This window comes from Hibiscus syriacus, unplaced genomic scaffold, assembly GCF_006381635.1.
Source record: "Hibiscus syriacus cultivar Baekdansim isolate YM2019G1 unplaced genomic scaffold, ASM638163v2 tig00110637_pilon, whole genome shotgun sequence".
In the NCBI taxonomy this organism is placed as follows: Eukaryota; Viridiplantae; Streptophyta; class Magnoliopsida; order Malvales; family Malvaceae; genus Hibiscus; species Hibiscus syriacus.
Window position 1 is genome coordinate 5,859,930 of NW_024062808.1, and position 25,062 is coordinate 5,884,991.

Here is a 25,062-nt window from a genome sequence, read left to right on the forward strand (position 1 = left end):
GAATTTTGTGCCTCGAGAACGGATGCAATATGAGACAACGAGATGGAGCAAAAAGTCATGTAGGGAGAATAGAGTCACTCTATTATTTCTAAGGCACATCAAGACAGGAAAAGGGCCTTTTTCATTATCATCGACGGTAAGAGGAAGGTCAAAAGACTTGGCGATGAAATCAACAGTGATAGTGATGGACTGACCCATAAGATATGAAACTATGGTCCAATAGATGGTGCCATCACGAGAAGTGGATGACACACGAGCATTTGAGTAAAAAGATCATACAAATAATGATAAGTGGGGCCATTGAAGTTTAAAAAAGTAAAAAGCTTTATATTTTTCAAGTATTGTTTGTTAGGAAAACCCAAGTTGTTTAAAAAAATCAAAATCAATTTTTTGAGTTTCTTTAATATGTCGAGATGCAAAGAACATATCAAAACGTTCATGAGCATTGGAATTTCGAAAACATCGGTTCATCCAAGACTCAATTGTAGGATTGCCAGAGAATGCCCCCTTTGAAGCCATGTTTTTTCTTTTCGGCGTTTTAGAAAAATGATGAAAAATATATTTTTGAACGAAAATCAGTGTTTAAGGATCCCAAAAAGGAATTTTGGAAGATTTAAAAATGAATTTTGTGCTTAAAATTGAGGTGTGGTCGAATGGGATAAAGGGTGGTTTTTGGTTGGATACTTTTATCGAACACCTAGTGGGTGTTAGATAAATATTTGGGATTTTCAAAATAATTGATTATGGGTAAAGCTCCCTACAATAAAACAACAATTTTTACAATAAATAAGTGTTCTCTAACCACCTAATTCAACCCAATTTTACCAAAATTGAAAAATTGAAAAATTGAAAAGTTAAGGTTTTGAAAAATTCTTACCCAAATGTGTTGATTCCTTCAAAATGATGATATGAAATGTTGAAAGGAAGTTTGAAGGATTATTTTAGCATAAAACCCAATTGTAATTCATTTGGATTGAAGATTTTTAGTAAAAATCAGACTCTGTGAGTTTTTTTTTTTTTTGAGGTTTTTGATTTGAAATAGGGCTTTGTAAGAGTAATATGCACCTAAAACAGATTTAAAGCGCCTTTTCTCTACAATTTCGACAATAAGGGATCGATCCTTTGAAAAAAGAGATTGATCCTTTATGAAAAGGGATCGATCCTTTTCAGGAATATGCAAGGGATCGATTCTTTTTACAAAAGGGATCAATCATTTTCCTTAAAAATTGTATCTTTTATTCCAATGACCAAAATTGATGACATAAGACACTAAATGGATGCAACCTAAGTCATATTATTGATAGAAAATTAATATTAGTGACCTAGGGGATACTAAATGTGTATGAATGTCAACTTGAAACTTCAAATTACGCAAAATTTTATTATTGATCAATTTAGTCCATAATTTGCACAAATAAGGTCCAAATAAAGTCACACAAACATACAATGACTCTAAAGATCCTAAATATGCATCTCAAAATCAACATATATAATCAATAGAAAGCATGAAGAACATGATTTCACCACAACAAACAAACATTGCAAATTTAAGGCCAAGATCATCATCATAAGCATTTAAGGCCATAAAATTGCAACTCATGCAAAAACTAAATTCCACTAACTAATTGTAATTTAGCACTATGTGGGGACACACAATCATGCATACAAACATATAAAATCATATAAAGCACAACATTGCATGAAATAAAAACTTGTTACCACTTGAATTAAGGTCGTCTCCCTTTCTTCAAGTGTCCTTCCTTAGTGTGTTTTAGAGCCTCAAAATTCATTGTCTTTGCTCATCATTGCTCCAACACACCTACAAGAGACATTTACTTGTCTTATTTTATAAGATTTTTTTCTTTATAGGACAAGTATTGGAATTATGACCATGATAATGGCAATACGAACATTTTGCCATTATTGACTTTGATGAATTGTGAGAAATAATTTTTTTCTATTTTATTAAGATATCAAGATTGATTTTCAAATCAAAATTTTCTTTTTCAAAATTTTCATTTTTCAATTTTGAAAGCTCCAAATCCTTTTTCTATATTTTATTTTTGCTTTTAAAATCCAATTTAGTTTCCAAAAAAAGAATCATTTTCAGTTTTAAATTTAGAAATTATTTTCTTATATTTGGAATTTATGGTCTCAAATTCCAAAATCAATTCATCATAAGCATCTTCTAACTCATCAAAAGAATATGAATTTAATTCATTTGAGTTAGAAGATACCTTGGGTTCTTCAATAGCCATTAAGCACACTACCTTTGGTACTTCTTCTTTATTGTCACCATATAGCTCTTCAAGCTTATTCCAAAGCTCATTGCATTTGAATAAAAAGAAATGCCTTCATAGACATCGAGACCAAATGCACAAAACAACATGTGCATGGCCTTGGTATTTTGTTGGATGTTCTTTCGTTCTTGGTCACTCCTCTCCTTCGTCTTCTTCATTGGAGAAGAGTAGTCATTCTCGATTATCTCCCATGCATTAAGATCATTGGATTGGATGAATAACTTCATTAATTTCTTCCAATGATGTTAGTTGGCCTCATTGAAGTTTGGAGGCTTGGTGATCGGTTGGGAGTCTTCCATGTAGAAATAGCCGAAAGTGGAAGCCATCTTTATCGATTGATTGAAGAAGTTGATAGAGCTCTTCTAGGATCTTCACAAGGTTGTTAAACCTCCAGTTGTGACCTGTTATAATACCAATTTTTGAGCTCATATAAAGAACTGAATATGCCAAGAGGGGTGAATTGGCCTTTTAAAAAGTTTGGTGGAAGCAATCGAAAAATAGAACTTTTTGCACAACAATTTATAGTGGTTCGACTTCTAAACCAAGTCGACATCCACTACCTTAGCATCCACACTAAGGATTTCTCAAATCCACTATATTTTCTTATCTTTAAGGACAAGGTGTAACCTTACAAACACTTCAAGTAAAATACCCCAAAACCTTGAATACACTCTCTCCCAAAGAGTACTTACAAATTTAGAAAACTAAAGAAAAACCTCACAAAGGTAAATAAGTTTGCACTAATTAAGTTCTCACCCAAATTACACTTGAGCAAAATAAACAATGTAGCTCACAAGTGTGTTTACAACAAAGAATTTACAAATTAAGCACAAAAATAAGCTTTGATGTTGGTAGATTGGTTTAATATGATTTTTGATGACCTTGGGAAGCTTTTACCTTCGATTTATACCTTCTCCATTAATTCTAGCCGTTTGGAGTTGTTAGGGATCATTATAGTCATTACCTACAACCAAAAATAACATTTAATGCACAATGGATCGAACCTTTGTTGAAAGGGATTGATTCTTTTTAAAAAATTTCAACCGTTGTAACAAAGGGATCAATCCTTTAAGGGAAATGATCGATCCTTTTCATCGAGGGGTCGATCCTTTTGTTGAAGGGATCGATCTTTTTCCTCTATGGATCGATCATTTTTGTAAAGGGATCGATCCCAAAGTTACTGTTATCCAAGGGATTGATCCTTTGGTCAAATGGATCGATCCTTTTGCTAGGGGATTGATACTTTGAGCCAAAAATCCTTGAAACTTAACTTTAAAGTACGAAAACGATCGAGTTTGTTTTTGAAAATGTTTGACTAAGTTGGAAAACATTTAAAACATATTTTTAAAGTTAATTTGGATTTTGAATTATTTTTGATAAATTTTTGACAAATTCAATTAAGTCGAAAATCAATTTTGCAATTTAATGTTATATCAAAATCTTAATTCAACAAAAACCCCTTTTAAAACCCCCACCATGGCTTTCATGGCCATACCTTGAGATTTGGAGCTTAAATGAAAGCTCTAGGGAAGGAGGTTATGACTCTTCCCTTCACAAATCCAAAATGAGAATAAAGAGCAACAAGTTTTCTCCTTTTGTTTGGACATAAGAAGAAGAATGAAAGAGTTTGAATGAAAGGAAGAAGACAAAAAAGGATGAAGAAAAAGAGGAAGCATGACACGTTTACGTCATCAATTATTAATGAGAATTCAACTTTAAAAAAGTTTAGGGGATAATTATTCTCTTAGTCCTCCTACTTTTATGTTCTCTTTTTTAGTCTTGATGGGTTTAAGACCAATTATAATAACCCCAAACCCTTAAATTCTTAAACAAAGCATTCTTACAAACCTAAAGGATTTATAAAAAGTTTCTCCCGGGTTAGCCTGAACTTCCAACCCGAAAATCGGGAAGTTACAGACCAAGTTCGGTCGAAGAAATATAGACATCAACAAGGCGTAACATTTCTTCTCAAGTATACATTTTTCAGGAATTCTTCAAAAATTATGAATTTTCTCAATTTTTTATTAACATTACATAATAAAATCCTAAACCTTAAACCCCTATTTATAACCCCCAAACCCAATGGCTATAAAAGGTTACATTTTTCAAAAATCCCACCGAACTCGTGACCTGGAGGTGACGAATTTCGCCTTGATCATTAATATTTAACTGTTGTAGTTGCCTGTTGCACATCAACTATAAAACGACTAGTTTTTTTTATTCAACAAAAAGTCTTTACCTCAACCTGAGGAGTTACCATTTTTTATTTTTAAAAAAATTATTAAATTTTAAAAAATTAACTTTAACCAGACGTAACGAGTCTTGAAAAATATATTTTAATATTGATCCATGTGGGACCCATGGACTTGAGATCATTAAACAATATTTTTTTATTAAATTTATCACATCAAAATGATGAGTTTCTACTTTACTGTAACATTTGTTGTATATTTTTAAATAAAAATTTGATTGACCTATTGGGCTAATTAATTTATCCACTTGAAGAATTGTGCAGAGAAACCCTATACCTTTCCCTACTTTGCTAGTTGAGGCCTGAGATCGACATTGGGCTTCCAGAATAAAACACGATTATTTCAGGAAAAATGACAGGCTAGAGGCAAAATATTCTTATCCATAGTAATTTGAGTATACATACCCTATGATTTTAGTCTGACACGATACGATATGATAAAAATATTATAAATTAATACGAACATACGAACAATGTATACCGTATACAAATAAATATACAATCACTCCCTCTAAAATTTATACATTCGATCAAAATGTGCAAAATACATTATATTTTTGTTTATGAGGAATGGAGGATAAATCAAAGCCTAGATAACATAACAATCTTAAACAACAGTCAAACTAGGTGCAACAAAACACGACAAAATATCAATCTCGAGTTGTAGTATAGAACACCTAAATTTCAACCTGCACAGGCTGCGATACAGTAAGGGGTCGGTTACAACTACATGAACTCTGATTCTAGATCGATCAACCTCAACTGCTGTACATTTTTCGAATGGATGTATGCCACTGCGATGGAGAAGGACTGTAGAGCTGAGAGTGTGGGTTGAAAATGAATGAAATACAGGCCATCATGAACATTTGATATGCTCAATGTGTGCTCGGAACCCTGAAACATGGAAGTCCAGAAACGGTCATCGCTGTGATTATGATATCATATAGTTTTTGTGTTTACACCACCATAATCTAAGGGGAAGCAGGGACGCTGGTGTGTACCTGAATGAAAAAATCGAATGACTTGCAGGCCACGGATGTTTCACTTTGAGACGATACTCCTTTATTTGATCTGGCTTTAAGTACCGTCAGCGGACATCCCAAGTCCCAGCCACCACAGTCGCAATGTCCACCAGAACTCCATCTTTCGATAAGGCTCGAGGGGCCGAAGTTTCGGATTCTTGGACCACCATGAATACCTGCTGGAACTATAATGTCCATACTTGTTGAGCAATCACCAGTATCGCGAGAACAAGCAGAACGAACAGGGGTTTCCGAAGGGTCAACCTTTAGCTTAATCCCTGTTTTCCTGAGAAAGTTTAAGCCCCAACCTCCGAGTTCCAAATGAGGATTTTCAGGCAAATGATCCTTCGAGACGATAGCAAGCAATTCAGAATTGGATGGATGTTGTTCCTCTAAAAGATCAGTGTCATCTACTGCATCAGAAATGTTGATCATATCTCGGCATGGATCTGAAGAAGAGCCTTCGATCAAGGAAATTGATCGACGAAATCTAGACATTGTTCTCTGCTTGGACAAAGGACCACTCTTGAATACTTGTGATACCTTTCTCGTTAGACCCTTATTCTTCCTGTGGTTATGGCTCGAAGTTTGCAGATCCGGACTAAAAGTTCCATCACCACCGAACAAAACAAACTCCGTCTCCATGATGTTAGAATCTCGGGAGCCGATGGAGAAAGAAGTAGATACCTTCATCTTACCAACAAGATGTAGCTCGTTATCACTAGTCCCATGTTCCATACGGCTGCCCTTGCTGGAACGGAACAAATACGTATAGCCCAGACCTTTTTTCCGAGCTGACCCCTCCTTCAACAAATTAGCTAAATATACCTCTCCCTGATTATCCAAGGATAAAACAAAATACGGAATCCCACCCTTCCAAGAGCATTGAAGCATTCCCTGCGAAATCGTTGAAGAATTCGACGAAAAGGACTGATCGGAGCATGTCGAGTTCGAGCTTGACACCGAAACAAGCTTTTTCTGCACAGTTTCAGATCCATATTTACAAGTATTTGATACCAGTGCTTCACTTCCGACCTCATTCGAACTCGGATCAACATCCAATGCACCAAACTTCTTTAACAACGGGCTCTTCAATATATTTGCCATACTCCTGCTGCCCATTATAGAACCTACGACCCATGGATCCACAGGACCAATGATGACACTTCCTGTATCAGCATCGAGTGGACAGTCGAAAACAAACCTGCCAAAATCGCATGCATCTCCATCTGGAATTTTAGTTGGATTCAGTCCATCGGCTAAAATACCAGTGTTTAGAGAGCTCAAGTTCACAGAGATGTTGCATTGAGCTGCTTTTGCTGCATTGATCTGAATCAAATCCAGGCAACGACGAAGATATTTCTCATCTAGAGTGACGATATGCCTCGGAATCTTACTACTTATGCCAGAAATACTCCGTCGGAACGAATCCTTTATAAGACTCTTTCCACCTTGTAAGCGTTTAACACTCAACATCAAAGCATGCCATGGATTTACCTTTCTCACCAGCTTCTTCAACTTCAATTCAGAATATTCCATTCCATTATCTCCCGAGATATCCCTGTTTTGTGACGAATCCTCATTCCCCTTGTTGTCTTTCCGACTGGTAACGAAGGCTTTCTCCATCTGCTTCCTCCAATCAACTACGGTGCCTAGCGACAGGTATGACTGATCACCATTTTTCTGTCTCAACGTGGATGATTCCGTGCCTATATAAGGCTCCAACTATTCGGATTCGTAACTCACAAGAAATCTGAAGAAAAACACGAATGATTACATCGATACAGAACCGAAAACAGGAAGAAAATACAAACGTAAATAGAGCCATGACTCATGCATTAACAATTCTTACTGCAACTAGAAGTACAATAACAAATATCCCACAGATCGAAGCATACTGTGTCGAACACCAGTCGTGTTTATATGTGTACATAAACTGTATGAAATATCCTACATTCCGAGCAAATGCCAATCAAAGGTAAGTTAGTTGGCAATCAAAATCAGTGGCATACAGAACATTTTTGCTCCAAAATAATCTATGTTACTCCAACTCTTCATTATTCCTAAACCATCCGCCCCCTACACATAACATTCGAATATACACGAAAAACTAAACATACTCGCATCGAACACAAACAGAACAATTAATCAACATACATAACCAAAATCAAAAGGCTTGATCTTTAATTCTCATGTCCATGAATCTCACTGTACAAACACAAAGAAATCAAATTGAAGATCACATCTCATTAGTTTCACCATAACAAGACCCCAGAAAGCTGGCTGGAAATTCATGCCACGAAAAAATCTTACCCTCAAAGCAGCGAGGAGATGAACCCCAAACCAGATTGATGAGAGGAATTCTTATGATCTCGATTAGCTTGATTTGCATAAAAAGTCGGAGCCTTTCGACCAGCACCTCAGCTGCACATAAAAACACTTTGAATCTAAGAAAACCAAACACTGAACCCCAGAAAATTTCAGTATTGAACACAAAGTTAAAGAACTAGAGAAAACCAACATAAAAATAGAAAATAAAGAGGAAAGTTGCAGACTTTTATGAATAGAATATGTGAAAAGATCCACTTTTTTTTAAAATTCTCTTACCTCAAGAGAAAAGGATCCAATAAACAAATATCAACCACCCCGATTCACCACACTAGAAAGAAGATTTCCAGTAATGGGGGAAAGCATGGCAATCACCTGTTAACCCTGAGTTTAATCCGAGTGAAGAAACGAGGATTTAGCCAATATAATGAAGGAATGAACAGAGACGAGTTTGTTTTTGGTCAGGAAGAAGCCAAGTCTTGTACTAGGTTCCAGAAAACACTGTTTTGGTTTGCTTTGCTGTTAGCCTATGATAATAATATAAGTACCAAAATTAATAGTATAAACACGACATGGATTTATGAATGCGGGTTAAGACGGCGATGTTACTTAGGCAGGGGAGGTAGTGGGAGGCGTGGAGGAGGAAGAAATGGTGCTGTGAGGCACGTTTTGTTGTGGAATTTTTGGTTTCCATGTTCATGTCTCCTCCATGGTTCTCAACTTTCGAGGAGGACCCCACTTTTTGGAAATATTACACCCAAAGTCAATTAATTATGTTTGATAAATAAATAAGTTAATTCTCTTCTAAACGTTACAAATAGGTCATTCATAATCATATTGGACTTGAATATTGACATGATGTGATCTGATATAATAATAGGTTTAGTTCTTAAATTTTATATAGTATATTAATTGAGTCCTAATTTGAGATAATTTAATAAATTCAGTCTTTCATATTAAAAATTGTTATTTTAATATTTATTCTTCACTTAAATTATTTGTTCTTCTCTTAGAAATGTTACATTAAATTCTATTATTTTTCCTATAATAACAGTTTAACAGTAAGTAATTAGTTATTACTTTATAATATAATGTAATTATTCAACTACTATTTTGATTCAATATACACTGAATTTGATAATATTATAAAAATATTAAATCAATAAAAAATTAAATATAAAACTTTAAATTTATTAAGTTATTTCAAATTATGATAAAATTGATAAGATGAGTAAATTTTCAAGACAAAATATTATTATATTATATTATATATCACATTAGACATTTGTTGCAATTTTATTCGAAGTGATATATTTGTAATAATATTTTAATTGAGAGGTAAATTTAAAACTTTTAAAAAAATGATATCTCTGTTATTAAACCCATAATTAAGTGGCATTGAATGTAAATTACCTTTTATTTTTATTTTAGTTTAGTCAAATTTGAAGATAATAATTAGAAATGGAAAAGGACCCAGATAAGGAAAAGGGGAAATCTTGATAAAGAAACCATTAAAAATTGCATTAAGAAAAAGAACGTAGAGTGAGCTGGAAACGCAGTGTGTAGACTTGCTAAATAGGAAGTATATCTGTGGATTTAATAGATGAGGCAGATATCATTAACATTAATATAAGATAAATCAATAATTAATTTTATTATAACTTAAACTTGATATATTTAAAATGATTATAAGTCTCTATTAATAAAGAATAATTAATGTACCGTCTTCAATTAGTAACATTTGATTAATAAGTATATTTAGTCAGTTGATAAATTTACTTATTATTTTTCATATTTTTAAGATTCATGAGTTTTAGATTCATTGAGAGTATTTTATTCTTTTTCTTTTATAGAATTTTTTCTTCACTCTAAATAAATTTAAGATTATAATTAAAATTTGTGTAAAGAAAAACCAGTAACATTTGATAACTGATTTTATAAAATATGAACATTGTTTTAATTATTTTACACAGATTAACTAATTTATCTCAAAAGGGTTATCTTTAAATTATTTTAATAATGTTTCACTATTGATTTCCTTGTTGAAAAAAATTTATATTTTCCCCAAGACATGTGAAGGAGAGAGAAAGAAGATAGAATAATGGAAGATTTGTGTGCAATGGTCAAAGTAGTGCCAAGTGGGTACCGTCATTTCCTTCTTTTTCAAAGATGGGTAAAATATAGGCGCTGTAAATTTGAAAGATGGATAAAATATAGAAGCTTTAGATGACATAAGATATATTGTATGCTATTCGAAATCGATTCGATTAAAATTTAATAAATATTTGACTCGAATGATTTGATTCGAGCTCAAACTCGACTCGACTTCTTAACGAATCGAAAATAGTTACTTGGTATTCGACTCAAAAGCTCACGAACAATTTGAAAATATAATATACTAAGATTTTATTTTAAGGAAATAAATTATTAATAATATTAATATTTATGTATTGATATTTTTTTAAATGTAATATAAGGTTTTCATATATTAAAGGTTCAGGTTCGAGTTTGAATTTGAGGTTTCAATCGAGTTAAGTTTAATCTTTTTTCCATTTCAAGATTTTACGAGCTTCAATTTATGGTTTTGAGTTCAAGTTGAGCTTAAAAATTATATACTCGCGAATTTTCAGGCAGAGTGGAGTTTCATTTTAAAGTTTTCGAGTTGAGTCGAGCTCAATAATACTCGAACTCGATTAGACTCGTTTACAGTCCTAGATACACTCAACAATATTCGAACTCAACTCGACTTCATTTTAATCAAATTTCAATTAAATTATTTTTTTAATTAATAAAAGTCATCAACTCGATAAAGATATTTGGTATTATCACTTTTTGAATTTGTCCCATGAGATTTTTTCTTTAATATGAAATTTTATATTTCTTTCACTCAAATATATTAAGAGTACAACACAATCTTATTTATGTATTTTAAAGACCAAACCACATAACCAACCACTCCTGAATGTCGTCTTCATTCGTCTCCACCTCTAAACCTGATTTGACGGTATCCGGTTTTTCAAGTCGATCTTGTCATAAGTCTCCCGGGGAGTCCATTAAACTTAAAAAAATATTATTAGTTTAGAGAAGAGTGATGAAATATAATTTTGAAAATAATTTGACTTTCGTAATCAATCATTAAGTTAGGTATGTTGGAAACAAAAAAAATGGTTTGCGTTTTATTAAAAATTCGTTTTTAAGAGTTCAGGAGTCGGTTACGTATGGGGAAGAGTGAGCACCCCACAACGCCCAAATTTTGATACCTAAACGATTATATATTGTTTAAATATTGAGAATTACAAACTCGAAAATATATTTAAATTACGATCCTTTTATTCATTTGACTTTATTCAAAAAGTGTCAATTTTCTGATAATTATGCCATTTTATGTGAACAATCTTCGGGAAAATCACTTACTTTGTAGTTAGGATACTTTCCCATAAATTCCCCTCACAAAAAAACATTGTTTTGCAATTTTCGTAAAGATAAAATACCATAAAATAAAACAAAATAAAAGTGAAAAGCGGTGAAAAATACTCGAAATAAATAAACGTGGAACAAATAAAATTATCGAATATAAAACAACATTTGTGTGGAAAACCCTCAAAAAAACATCTTCCCTTTAGTTAGGAGAAGTATTTGTAGATTTCTCTCACAATAAAATTTCTCATTTACATATAAGTATAAAATATGTAAAACAAATAAATATGTAAAAAGAATCAATCATAACAAAAAAAAATATTACATATCAAATTACAAATAGTCAAAACAATAAATAATCATATTCTATTTAAAAAGATCAAAATAGAAAAAAAGAAACTTAAGGGACTAAAATAGCAAAAATAGGAATTAAAAGGACTAAAATAGCAAAAATCAAAACTTAAGGGATTAAAATAGCAAAAATAAAAATTAAAAGGACTAAAATAGAAAGAAAAACAAAACTTAAGGGATTAAAATAGCATAAACATAAATTTAAAGGACTAAAATAGTAAAAATATACATTTAAGGGACTAAAATCACAAAAACAAAAACTTAAGGGACTAAATTAGTAAAAATACATTTAAAGGACTAAAATAGCAAAAACATAAATTTAAGGGACTAAAATAGCAAAACAAAAACTTAAGGGACTAAAACACAAATAAAATAAACCAGGTTCCCAAAATTGAAAATACTAAATAACACATGTACTAGAAATGAAAATAACCCCTAAACAATATTATGGACTAAAATAAAATAACAAGAAATATGAAGGATTAAACAATAATTAAACCATATGCAAGTAGTGACCAAAATAAAAGATACATAAATATCATGGCCAAATTCAAACATTCACAAAAATACACAAAACACAAAATTAGTGACTAAATTGAAATAATTACAAATATTGCAACAAAGTCAAACATTTACAATAATAATAATATTAGGATCATAAAATAAATACAGAAACTTAAGTGCTCAAAACATAATAAAGTAAAATTTTATTATGACTGAAACAATAAATTACAATTATGAGGGACCTAGGGTGCTATTTACCTTACCCAGAAAACACGGAGAAGACCCCTAGCAAAAACGACGCCATTTAGGTTTGATATTTAAGCCCAAAAAACCGAGCTTTCTTTGCTCACTTGCTTCATTTCTCATCTTCGCAAGAAAGAGAAAGAATGAGAGAGAGCTCCAGAGAGTTCTCAAGAACCGACGAGGAACCGTCGTGTTAGTCGCCACTGATCGGTGGCCACCGCCGTTAGCCAGCGTCGGAGAGGAGAGAAAAAGATATCCTCGAAGCGTCCTTTTGGCCCTGAACAAGGATCCGGGGCCCGTTTGGCCTAAAAAGGACCCAAACATTGTAGATCTATGAAGAACCTTTCGGTTCCTTCGGCTCCGACGACTGTTCAAGGGTGGGTATCACCTAAAGGTAACCTATTTTCCTTTGTTTTCTCTCATATTTCGCATTATTTCTCTCTATTTTTTCCTTTGGGTTTTTCTGTTTTTTTCTCTCCCTATGTATATTTTTTTTCTATATTTTCTCTTAAACCCCAAATGCCCCTTGCTACTTTCTCTATCCCCTTTTATTTATGCATGCCTCTATTTTTATCTTGCCTCTGATGGATTGGTGATGGATGTTGCAGATCTCCCTTGATTTGCTTTTTGATATTCTTTCATTTTTATGGGGATTTTAGATTGATATGATCTGATTCGGTCACTATAGGATGGATGGGTGCAGGCGGGATAGTCGACAGCAGCATCAGACAAGCGGCAGCGACTATAACAGCATCATACCTCTAGGGTTAGGTTTCAGAAACCCTAGGGGGTTGGGTCAAATTCGGGTCTCGGGTCGGATCTTGAGCTGCTTAGTGATTTCGGGTCGGGCTGGTAATGTTTTGGGCTTGACCAAGTGTAATTGGGTCTGGGTTGAGTTGGGCTGCTAATTTGGGCCTTGGGGATTGGGCTCCAAGTGGCCTGCAACAAAAATATAATTTGTAATTTAATAAAAATAAAAATAATAATATAATATCTTTGTAGACCTGGACAAAAATAGGTATCTAGAGATCTTTGAAAACACCTTATTTTATTTTTTTTGAAAACACCTTAAAACCATGCAAATGAAGTATTAGTATGTGATGACTCTTTCAGTGGCTTTCGATTGACGTATGGTGATCCATGTATGAAACCCCATAACTACAAGTAAACACATGATGGGCTCAAAACCAAAGGACAAATGTTATGCAAGTGAGTTCCTCGTAAGTGAAGGACCAAAGGCCCCCCTAAGTTTTGAATAGAATAATATTTTAAGTCCTCATTAGTCTAAATATTAGTCAAACAAGGTCTTCAATTGTCCCTCCCACTTTTTAGGTTTAAATACTTAATAGATGCTTACTCCTTCCGTTCGATTCAAAATCATGAGATTTCTAGGGGTTCTCTTTGTCCCTGAGATGATTACTAAAGTTGTTGTTTTGCACTCAACGTTGGGGAACAAATAACCAAACATTACCTCCACATTGTTTAGCTCAAAGTCCTGGTCGTGAGCCAAGCACAAGTTCCCAAATGTTTCACAAAGTCCCCTACTTCCACTCAAACTAAGAAAATCACAGACCACGAAAAAGAAAAGACACGATATTTTTAATAAGAGAAAATAACCTCAGTGACCGAAAATGCCTTATAATATACGATTTTAACCAATTTTTTTTGGATTTGCCAAAATGACCAACAAATTCGCAACACGAACTCCAATTTCGCAACCCAGTTTCCAATTTCGCAACGCGAATATGTAAATCGCATTGCGATTTTCCAAATTCACGTTGCGATTTTCCAAATTCGCGTTGCGATTTTCTAAATTCGCGTTGCGATTTTCTAAATTCGCGTTGCGATTTTCCAAATTCGCAACGTGAATCTGTAAATCGCAACGCGAATTTGTAAATCGCAACACAGAAGTCAAATTCGCAACGCGATAGTCAAATTCGCAACACAAAAGTCAAATTCGCAACACGGAATTTCAAATTCGTAACTAAATTTCAAATTCGCAACTGAATTTCAAATTCGCAACTAGATTTTCGAATTCGCAACACGAGTTTAATTTCGCAACAGGTTTTAGTTTCGCAACACAAATGTTTTGGGTATATTAACAACGCAGCAGCAGCAGCAGCAACTCATAACATAAATCCCTAAATCGCAACTCATTCCATCTCCATCTATCACTCTCTCTGATGACATCTGTTCCTATATCCAACGACATCCTTCCCAATCTCTAATTGTTTTTACATAATTTTATTTCTATATAATTTTTCAATGATTTCTCTCCCAAATTATCAGCTATCAACTTAATAAAGGTATGTTTTTCTCTAAGTTAGTGATGATATCTAGTTTATAGCTCGTTTGTTTAGTAAATTAATTTACAATTTGTATAATGAAATCATCTAATGTTGATCATGTTTGGATAGATTTGTGTTTTGGAGGGTCATGGGAGAATGTTCATGGTGTTTTACGATATGTGCCTTTACCCATGAATCTTCAACTAAAATTGTCATTAAAAAAGTTAACTTATGAAACTCTAATGTTATGTGTTGCAAAGAAATTGAATTTAGAGCCTCTAAGTGGATTTAGGCTATCTTATCAGAGAAAATGTAAAGTTTATTTGTTAACCGACAATGAAGATGTTGAACGATTCATTTTTTCATTAGTGTTTCGCAAGAAGATGATGTTACATTGTATGTTGTTTAACCTAGAAGTAGTGAAGTTGGGTCAGTAGCGGGTAGTAATCAACTAAGTTCTTCGACCCCAGTTTATGGTGCTCACAATGTACAACGTTGTTATCAACCTCAAAATTTAATGGTTCCACTACAATTTCATCACCAAGAAAATTTTGTTTCACCACATTTCCAATACCAAACACAATATCAAACACAGTCTCAAAACCCACAACCTTTTCCTAATCCAAATCCCAATCAACTTTCAGCACCAAATTCCGATTTTCGTATTGACCAGTTAGACGATTATGAGCCAATAGAAAAAATTGTGAGTACTAGTCAGGATTTGAAATTTGATCTTGGTCAATACCCGGACTTTGATATTAGTCAATACTCGGATTTTGATGATGTTTCAGAAGAATAAACAGACCCTGCAATTAATGATTTTGATATTGGTCAATACCCAAATTTTGATGATGAAACAGCCGCTGTCGAGGAATATGTTATTGATAATAATGAGGAGGAAGTTACGACTGTGAATGAACATATTGAACATCCATTATGTAATTCATATAACCTTGAATAAGAAAAAGAAGAAGTCCCCAAAGAAAAGAAAAAGAAGAAAATACCACGGGAGTATAACTGGAATATACCAGAATTACATCAGATACCGGAAGAAGAGTTGATAAAGATAGCAGTTGATTGTTACACAAAAGTTATTCGTATCAAGAAAGATGATTGTTTTGATACAAAGGAAGACTTGAAGATAGCTTTGTATACGAAATGTGTAGAAGATGGCTATCAACTAAAAGTTAACAAATCAAGCAAAGATCGTTTCGAAACAAAGTGTATGATTGACAAAAACTGTACGCGGCGTATGATTGCAAAAAGGATAAAAGATTGCGAAATGTTTCAAGTTAGGACTTTTATTGATAAACATACATGTTCAAGAACCCAAGTTTTTCCTCACCATAGACAGGCAAACAAAAAGGTGTTGGGTGATTTTCTGGCTGAGTTAATGTTTTTGAATGGCAGAGTATATCGGGGACATGAAATTATGACTGACATGAATGCTCAGTTCAAGATTAGTGTCTCATATTCTCAAGCTTGGAGAGCCAAATGTTATGCCTTGGAATTGTTGAGGGGGTCTCCAGAAGCATCGTTTGCCCAACTGCCGGCTTATTGTCATAATTTAAAGCTGAAAAATCCTGGGTCGATAACTCATATCAAAACAGATAGAGACGGACGCTTTGGGTTGTTGTTTATCGCCATTGGTGTTGCGGTTAGTAAATCAATATAATTTTGTTGACTCATTTTTGTTAGTTACATGCATTTCACATTTAAATGATTATGTCTTGTATATATTATTTTGTAGATTCGTTCGTTTATTACTTGCATGCGCCCAGTTATTATAGTTGATGGAGCACATTTGAAAGGTCGATACCTTGGAGTAAACTTATTAGCAGTAGCTATGGATGCTAACAATGGAATACTGCCAATAGCTTATGGGGTTGGCAAATCTGAAACCTCTTATTCATGGACATGTTTATGGGGCATCTTAGGGATTACATAAGTCCTATTAGCAATCTGATAATCATATTCGATAGGGCAAACTCAATTGACAACGCTGTTAGAATGTGTTTCCCAGATGTTTTTCATGGACTTTGTGGTGTTCATTTGTACAGAAATCTAAAATCAAGGTCTGCTGGTATAAAAAATCACAAATGGACATACTGGAAGGCTGTAAAAGCTTATCGAGAAGTGGATTTTAATAAGCATATAAATTGTTTAAGAAGTGCTTTGCCTCAATGTGCTCAAACACTAGAAGATGTCGGGTTTGAAAGATGGTCAAGAGTACATCAACTTGGAGCAATTTATGGCTTCATGACGTCTAATAGTGCAGAATCAATCAACGCTCTAAGTCGTCATTCCCAGAAATTACCCATTACTATGTTAATGGAGTTTTTTCGAGCCTCTATTCAACAGTGGTACTACAAGAAAAGAAACCATGCAGGTATTATTTCTTTAAATTCGTAACTTATCATATATTTTACTAAATATTATTTATTTAAATTTACAGGACCATTGGAACGTCGTGTTACACCATGGACTGAAAAAAATATAACGAAATGTGTTGTGAAGTCAACGTCATGGAGAGTTGAACCATGTTCAAACACTTTGTTTGAAGTATTGGATAATAACTTAAATGGGCTTGTCGATATAAATGAAAAGACGTGTAGTTGTATGAAATGGCAAACATCTGGTTATCCGTGTGGCCATGTTATAAAAGTTGCTCTTCATCTAAACCAAGATGAATCAAGCACATACGCTATGGATTGCTACACTACAGAATTATATCAACAGACTTATGTCGAGATTGTCTACCCTGTTCTACATCCTTCTGAGTGGGACATACCAAATGACTTACAAACAGTTTTGCCACCAGTCATGGACAGCAGGCTACCTGGCCGACCAAAAAATCACGATCGTATACCGTCTAAGGGTGAAAAGAAGAGGATATCGACATGTAGTCGGTGCAAGGAAAGTGGTCATACAAGGTTGACCTGTAGATCACCAGTGCCATCACAATCATCTTTTCCTCTACCAAAAAATGGATCCTCATCAAAATCCAAAGCTCATATGGTGTCAAGAAAAAGGAAATCAAAATCGCAATCAAAATCAAAATCCCAATCACAACCAGCTTCACCTTTTGGGACTTATTAACTTAGATGATTTTTAAATGCAAACATTGTATTATGTGTATTTTATGTGTGAATTCATACATTTTCAATTAGACATTCATTAGTAACTTGAGTTTGAACATTGCTATGATCTGTTCAGTTGTTATTATGTTGGGATTTTCTCTTGTGTTTGATTGCTTGGATAGTTGTTCTCTTCCTTCTTCAAGTGTCCTTAGCTTGTATTTATAGCTTGGAATGTGTTTGATGTTGTATATAACTTGATGTTGTATGTTGTGATCAACGCGAAATCGCAAACCGAAAATCGCAACACGAATTTGACTTTCGTGTTGCGAATTTAACTTTCGCGTTGCGAATTTACCTTTCGCGTTGTGAATTTGTACCCTTCAACAGGTCTTTTTTGCCTTCAACATAATACAGATTGAATTTAAAACAACAAATCAACTTTTACAAATCAATTAAACAAGAAAAAATAATAATTCTTATTTACACATCAAATTAAACAAATCAACTTTTATAAATAAACTTTTACAAATCAATTAAACAAACAAAAAATAATTCTTATTTCCTCATCAATTAAACAAATCAACTTTCAATGTAAAATTCAATTAAACAAGCAAAAAAGTGTACCCATACTGTTGTTTATGCACAAATACATCAATTTCACGCAGTTCACGTCAGGAATAACCTGCAGAAACCAAACATTTGCTCAAACAACACTTTCTACACATCTAAAACCAACAAACAGCAAATTATTGAATTCTAGGTACTTAACCAAACATTTTCAAACCAACAAAGAGTATATATGTTAACAACACTTGCTCAAACTTACCAATTGTTTATGCAAACTTTCAGCACGCGGATGCAGGTAGGCAACGTCTCGCATATATCGCTCGAGCCATAAAATGCCGAAACCATAAGCCTACTGCACCTCTATCTTTATCTGTGGGAGACAGAAGGTGTTTACTTCCTGTCGTCAAACGCTCCAAGCACATGCATACAAGAGGACCACAATCCCATCTGGCTCCCTCCGTTTATTGTGGCGCAATATCGTCTATGATCATTGTAACTTTAAACTTTTTTGGCTTCTTGTTTCCAGAATTAGTCCAATAATCAATCGCATCCAAGTATTTCGCCAAATGAGCGCTCCAACCCTTACAAATAATATCTCTCAAATTAGACAATGGTATGTAATTCAACATGTTGTCATATACCATTGTCTTCAGAGATGGGAGCTGAAGCTCAACGAGAAGCCAATGACGACGTTTCAAAATAGGGATAAACACTTGCAATCATAAATAATTGCGCACATCAAATAAAATTTATGAAAACCTTTAAAATATTCAAAAAATAAATACTAACCTTATCGACCTCCCACCACGCAGGATAAAGTTTAGCTTTTCCATTACCCAACGTATATGAAGCATCTCTCGGATCCTTCAAGTGAGCTACGTGAAAAGACGTCGGCATAATAGTTTATCGAGTATTTCTTATTTTCCTCAATTTCCTTATTATTAGAATACGTGACACTCATGCATCAATATGTTGTTTTATAAAAAAATACATATATTAGTGAATTTATTAATAATTTTAAAAAAATTAATCAAAATGCAATATAAGAAGAATATAAGACTTACCACCCCTTCGAGATAGTCATTATCTTCAACCCCTAATAAAATACCCCACCAAGACCGATCAAGAAACAAATGCATAACATCGTCGAGTTGGCATAGGTCAGAATAACACCCCCTGCTCTGCTCATGTAGATAAAAATCAATTGCGCTCTTAGCCCAGAGGGTATTATCCGTAATTGTGTCTGGTAGTGTTTCTCTCTCCTGCTAAGGAATGGTACTGGCCGGTAACACATACGAAATCCAACTCGCATCCATCATATCGGGCACGGGAGGGGTTTATCAATATGTCGACATATGACGTCATGTGAATCGGGCTCTTGAACGACGGACGGGACCTCTTGAACGATGACAGGGGCCTCTTGAACGGTGGGAGGAGCCTCTTCGATGATGAGAGGGGACTCTTGAACGATAGGAGGCGACTCTTGAATGATGATAGGTGCATCGGGCTTCTTCTTATGGAGTCTTGGCATTAGTGGGGTGAACAGAGAAGTAATGGCATGTGCACGATGTCTGATGCGTAAATCTCGTCGTGCAAGAAAAACCCGACGTAAAGCATCTACCTTATCAGGCCGCTGAAAATAAATTAATACATAAATCAGTAAATAAATAAATAAATAAATAATGTCAAAAAAAGGTTATTTGCAGTTTTAGTATAGTATAAAACAAATTTACCTCATTGCGTAGAGTATGAACCTCATTTTGCAATGATAAAATAATCTCGCGTAGAGCGACAACCTCATCACGTAAAATAGATACCTCACCACGTAGCGCACCATTGTCATCGCGTAAAAAATCTACCTCACCACGTAAAGATCGAACCTCATCACGCCATGCACCATTATCTTCACGTAAAGTACCGACCTCATGACGCAAAGTACTGACCTCATCACGTAACTCCCCTAACTCATCCCGTGGAGGTGGAGAACATGGAGATAAATGTCGTGGCCTCTTTTCCGATCGCCTATCATGAGGTGATGGTGGAGAAGAGGCTCAATGATGTGATGAAATAGGTGATGGTGGAGGTGGAGAAGAGGCTCGATCAGGTGATGGCTCCGGGTGTCGAGATAAAGAATCAGCCCGATCAGGTGATGGCTATCGAAGTGGGGGGTGTTCATCATCCGTCCCATCAAAAAACCGCTTACTAGCTTGCCACCAATCAGTGGCAAGCTCAGCCTCTGTGGGTGTCAGCCTCTGTAATGGATAGTTGGCCTCTTAACAATATAAAAGCTCAAACAAAGTTAAACTTGTACTAGTAATAACTTGTTTATATATGGTATTATTTGTGTGTTAACTTACATCATTCATCGTCGTATATGGGAGTAACTCTTCCCAATCCAACATGCGGATCCTCTTCCAGGTAATAGCCCTAGGAATATCATTTGATCTTTTTATTGCATATGTTCGCATGTTGGGGAAAGCCTCAAATATCCAAATCTACAAACAATATAATACACAAACATTAGTAATTGTTAAATAATTAATTATAATTTTGGAAACATTATATAGAAATTCTTACCTTAAAGGCCCAATTAAAGCCTGTCAAAGTGTATTTAGAACCATCGCCCCGCAAACGTTTTCGGTCCTCAAAGGCATACGACAACTTCTTCCAGGTAGCTTTCCATAGATATGAACCCCACGAAAACATGTTCCATGCATTTAGGTCCTCTACCAATAATATTAGGTCCTCAGAGATAGGTTGTCTGCCCTCTTTGCCTAAAAAGCCGACATGCAAAAGTAATAAATGGCATACTCGGACAACATCAAGGTCATCCATCCGAGTAAAACCATCTTTAACAAATAATCTCTTCAAGTCGTCGACGTGTAAACTCGGCTTCGACTTTGCCAGCTCAGGAAAAACCCGAGATAATCATGATGGGCGGGAGATATGACTAGTGTACCGGGTTACTTCATCGTGTCAAAAGCGTAGACCAGTGATTAAGCAAAACTCCTCCCGCCCAAAACAAGTATACGTCGGTGCCAGAGGAAAATGAAACCATATCTCTTCATCACCACGTTGTATCCTCTCGGGTAGATCGTTAGTCATGGTCTGAAGAAACAAATGTGTCAATATAGCATCTCCACCCGTATGTTGTACTTTCAGCCATGACCCGAAGCAAGTATCCTCAAACAATTTTCTTTGCAGAGGTGTAAGCGTCGACGCAATTTTAGTGGCTAGGCTTAATTTATTCCTTAAGGTCAATACAACCGAAAAAAATTTCTACAAAAACAATAAACATACCAAGTTAGATATACCAAAAACTACAAATTATACACTATAAACAGACATGATATTAAACAGTGAAAACAAAGCCAAATATGTTTCAAACTAGCACGGTATTCACATGCTGTCATTATTCCATCATAGTTCACAAAATGCATCAAATAACATTCCAGAAGTAAGTACTTATATAAACATTTAAAATGACAACATATAGGTTTAGTGCAGGTTCAATGACAACATAAAGAGTAGTAGTTTATTCTTGAAACTTAAATTAGCAACACTGTGAAGTTAGTATTTGTCTTTGTTTTATCTTTTTGTTGAAGTAATTCAATTCATTTAAGTTTCAATTTGCAGAATAAGAGTAGTTTCTGAAACTTAAATTCGCAACGCGAAAATGAAAATCGCAACACAAAAATGAAAATCGCAACGCGAAACTAATATTGTGTTTCGCGTTGCGAATTTGAAATTCAGTATTGCGAATTTGACTATCGCGTTGCGAATTTGACTTTTGTGTTGCGAATTTGTCTTTTGTGTTGCGGATTTGACTATCGCGTTGCGAATTTGACTTCTGTGTTGCGATTTACAGATTCGCGTTGCGAAATTAGAAACTGTGTTGCGAATTTGGAGTTCGCGTTGCGAATTTGTTGGTCATTTTGGTAAATCCAAAAAAATTGATTAAAATCGTATATTATAAGGCATTTTCGGTCACTGGGATTATTATCTCTTTTAATAAAAGAATTGGTTTGAAGAAATTGCAACTTACAGATCTGCATCCAAGCACAGAGCAAAGCTGCTGCCGCCACCAACTGCTAACAGGTCATTCAAGCATATATAGTAATAACGATTGGCAACTGTTTCGATCGGTACGACACAAGATCAAAGCCTATAATAGCACAGAAATTGTTTACCAGTTGGTCTAAATAAACAAAGAATCTGTTCAAAAATACCAATCTTTATTTGACAGAATCGTTTACCAGTTGGCCTAAATAGCATAGGTTCACCGTATATGGTTGTGAATACAAATGTCTGATGTTCCCTGTCATAGAACAAGAGAAATAAGGCTAAAAAGCAAGGGGCATCATGCTGAAAACCATATTCCTAAATTAAAGAGGCATGTCATCGTACTTGATATTTTCTCTTCGGTGTAGGCTTCAAGGGACATTCTAGCATCGCACCGAAGACTGCTCCTTTCCTATCTCCAGTAATCTAGAATCCGTACAACACCATGAAAAAAATTTCAAGGTTCAGATGGAAAGCCTCTCAAGAGAATAGATTTATTTACATATAACCATGAACATACCACCAAACAAGGGCCAGGGAGCTCATCACTCTTCCGAATAAGTGTGCGAAGTGATATACCATGTTTCAACGTACTGCCCCTCGTTTCAAAGAGTCAATACCAAATCAAGAATACAAATGAAGCTTTCGCTGAAAGAACTTAAAATCTTATTGCAAAACTTACCTATACAACAGCATCCATTGACACCCTTCAACAATATTAGGAAGGGAAGACACCAAGGATTCATACAAATCAGGTGTAATAAACACAGATTCATCAGAAAGGTTCAGTGGAGGCTTTACTGGACTCCGTTGAACTTGTGCATCTCGATATTCATCGGAATCACTGCTACACCTCTCGGAGGTACTATCCTTATTCTTGCACCGAGGATTAAGAGTCCGCTTGTTGTCATTATGTTTTGAAACTTTCTCAACTTCGTGAGCCTTTTGTAAGTTCTCCAAGGATTCATCTTGCAACTCAAGTGTCCTACATTTCCATCTAACAGGATGTGACTGAGTTGTATTCAGTTGACTTCCATGATCATTCCATTTAGACCACCTAAGCTTACAGCAGGGGTAATGTAAGAATGAATCCAAGACCGAGTGCTTGATCCTTCGGAATAAAATCTGGCCAAAATATTCAAAAACTTCATATCACCAGAACGCTGGAAACTACAATTCACCAATAAATTATAACTTCAAACAGATGCAAATAAAATGAAACATAAAATAATCAAAACGAAGAGAAAAAAACAACTTGAAATAAAGGAAGAATATTTAATTACTCAAACAATCAAAAATCCACTTTTTTGAAGTTTTACACAATTGAAACTTAAAAATATTAATTTAGTCCAATCTATGAAGTGGCTGATCTTAGTACTAAATACAAAGAAAGAACAAAAAATTCAGATACCAGAAGAGAAAGGAAAAGCAGTTACCTGAGAAGGATCAGATGGAGAAGAATGATTCGGTGAACCTGAAAACAAACGTGAAAGACTCTCAGCTACTTTAGCTTCCAATGTATACATTTTCAAGTTCCTCTCTTTTTTCAATGATTTAGTGTTAAATATATTTTCCTTTTAAATTTAGCTCATGAAATTAAACAATTGAATGAACTTCGAGTGATAAATGAAGATTTTTCGGTAGGAAAATGACTGCAAAATAGAAGAAAAACGAAACCAAGGTTTGATGTTTGACCTTTGCTTAGAACCTTTTTAAAATAATTGAATTTTTTATTTTATTTTTTCTAAAGATGTTATATTTAGATTTACTATAGAGTAACATCACTTATTCCATATTTCCAAAAAAATAGTTAAAAAACATTATTAAGTACTCCGTTATTTTATATAATAAATAATAGCAGTGTGATTATCAAATAGGGTAAACTGTTTAGATTTACTAAAGAAGTTTCTATAAGATTTAGCATGCAGTATTTTTTATCAATAATTGTTATTTATTATTGTTCAGATTCAAACTTTATATTGGTTTACAAAAGGAAAGTTAATGACGATATTGATTTTGTTAGGAGGAGGATAGTTTTGATGATTAAATATATATTTAAAAAGATTAAATGATTACAGATAAGGAAATAAAATATATGTATATAAATTTATTAGTGTCATTTAATAATATTTCATATTTTATTAAATAAATAATTTAAACTTCTATAGTTTTAGATAAATTTAAAATATCTTACCAAAATCCATCGCTATTGATCTAAAGGGCAGATTACACATTTAGTATCTAAACTAGTATTATTTTTTTCAAAAGCATATTTAATATTTAGTTTAGGTTTTAAATTGGTATCCACTGAATTACCTGTACAACTTAGTTGGTAGAGCGCAAGGCTCTTAAACTTGTGGTTGTGGGATCGAGTCCTACGGTGGACAATTCATAATTCTGACTGTCGGAGGTCTTTCACGAAAGTTGCTCTCAACCTGGTGTTGTGGGCAGCCTACTACCCTACATCCCCTTACCTCCATTACATATGAGAATAAGATTTAATATTTTTTTGTATTTTTAATAATTACATATCATTACCATTTAATGACACGTCAACATCACCATTAAATTTTTAACGAAATATTAGGTATGAGTTTTAGATATCAAAATGGAATAAAAATAACAGTTTAGATACTAAACGTGTACTCT

At 34.2% G+C, this 25,062-nt stretch overlaps 3 protein-coding genes across 3 annotated transcripts in view; 1 reads left to right on the forward strand and 2 right to left on the reverse strand.

Annotated features, from left to right (window-relative positions):
- The window catches only part of LOC120136943 (actin-related protein 2/3 complex subunit 2B-like), a 30,089-nt gene extending 20,007 nt beyond the window's left edge, over window positions 1–10,082 (forward strand). The window contains exons 11-12 of the mRNA XM_039152866.1: window positions 8,962–8,973; window positions 10,071–10,082. Coding sequence (XP_039008797.1) covers window positions 8,962–8,970 — 9 coding nt within the window. The 3' untranslated portion in view covers window positions 8,971–8,973; window positions 10,071–10,082. The remainder of the gene's footprint in view (window positions 1–8,961; window positions 8,974–10,070) is intronic.
- On the reverse strand, window positions 5,049–8,526 carry LOC120136939. Its single transcript, XM_039152862.1, has 4 exons — window positions 8,181–8,526; window positions 7,887–7,997; window positions 5,553–7,326; window positions 5,049–5,445 (listed from the first exon to the last, which is right to left on the reverse strand). Exons 3-4 carry the CDS (start codon window positions 7,197–7,199, stop codon window positions 5,278–5,280), a joined length of 1,815 nt encoding a protein of 604 aa, XP_039008793.1. The 5' UTR covers window positions 7,200–7,326; window positions 7,887–7,997; window positions 8,181–8,526; the 3' UTR covers window positions 5,049–5,277.
- A 3,402-nt stretch (window positions 10,083–13,484) lies between the features above and the next one.
- LOC120136932 (oxidation resistance protein 1-like) lies at window positions 13,485–23,939 on the reverse strand. Its single transcript, XM_039152858.1, has 9 exons — window positions 23,850–23,939; window positions 23,570–23,583; window positions 23,096–23,470; window positions 22,934–23,006; window positions 22,758–22,839; window positions 22,608–22,670; window positions 22,397–22,484; window positions 13,888–13,972; window positions 13,485–13,574 (listed from the first exon to the last, which is right to left on the reverse strand). Exons 1-9 carry the CDS (start codon window positions 23,937–23,939, stop codon window positions 13,485–13,487), a joined length of 960 nt encoding a protein of 319 aa, XP_039008789.1.
- Window positions 23,940–25,062: the final 1,123 nt, after the last annotated feature.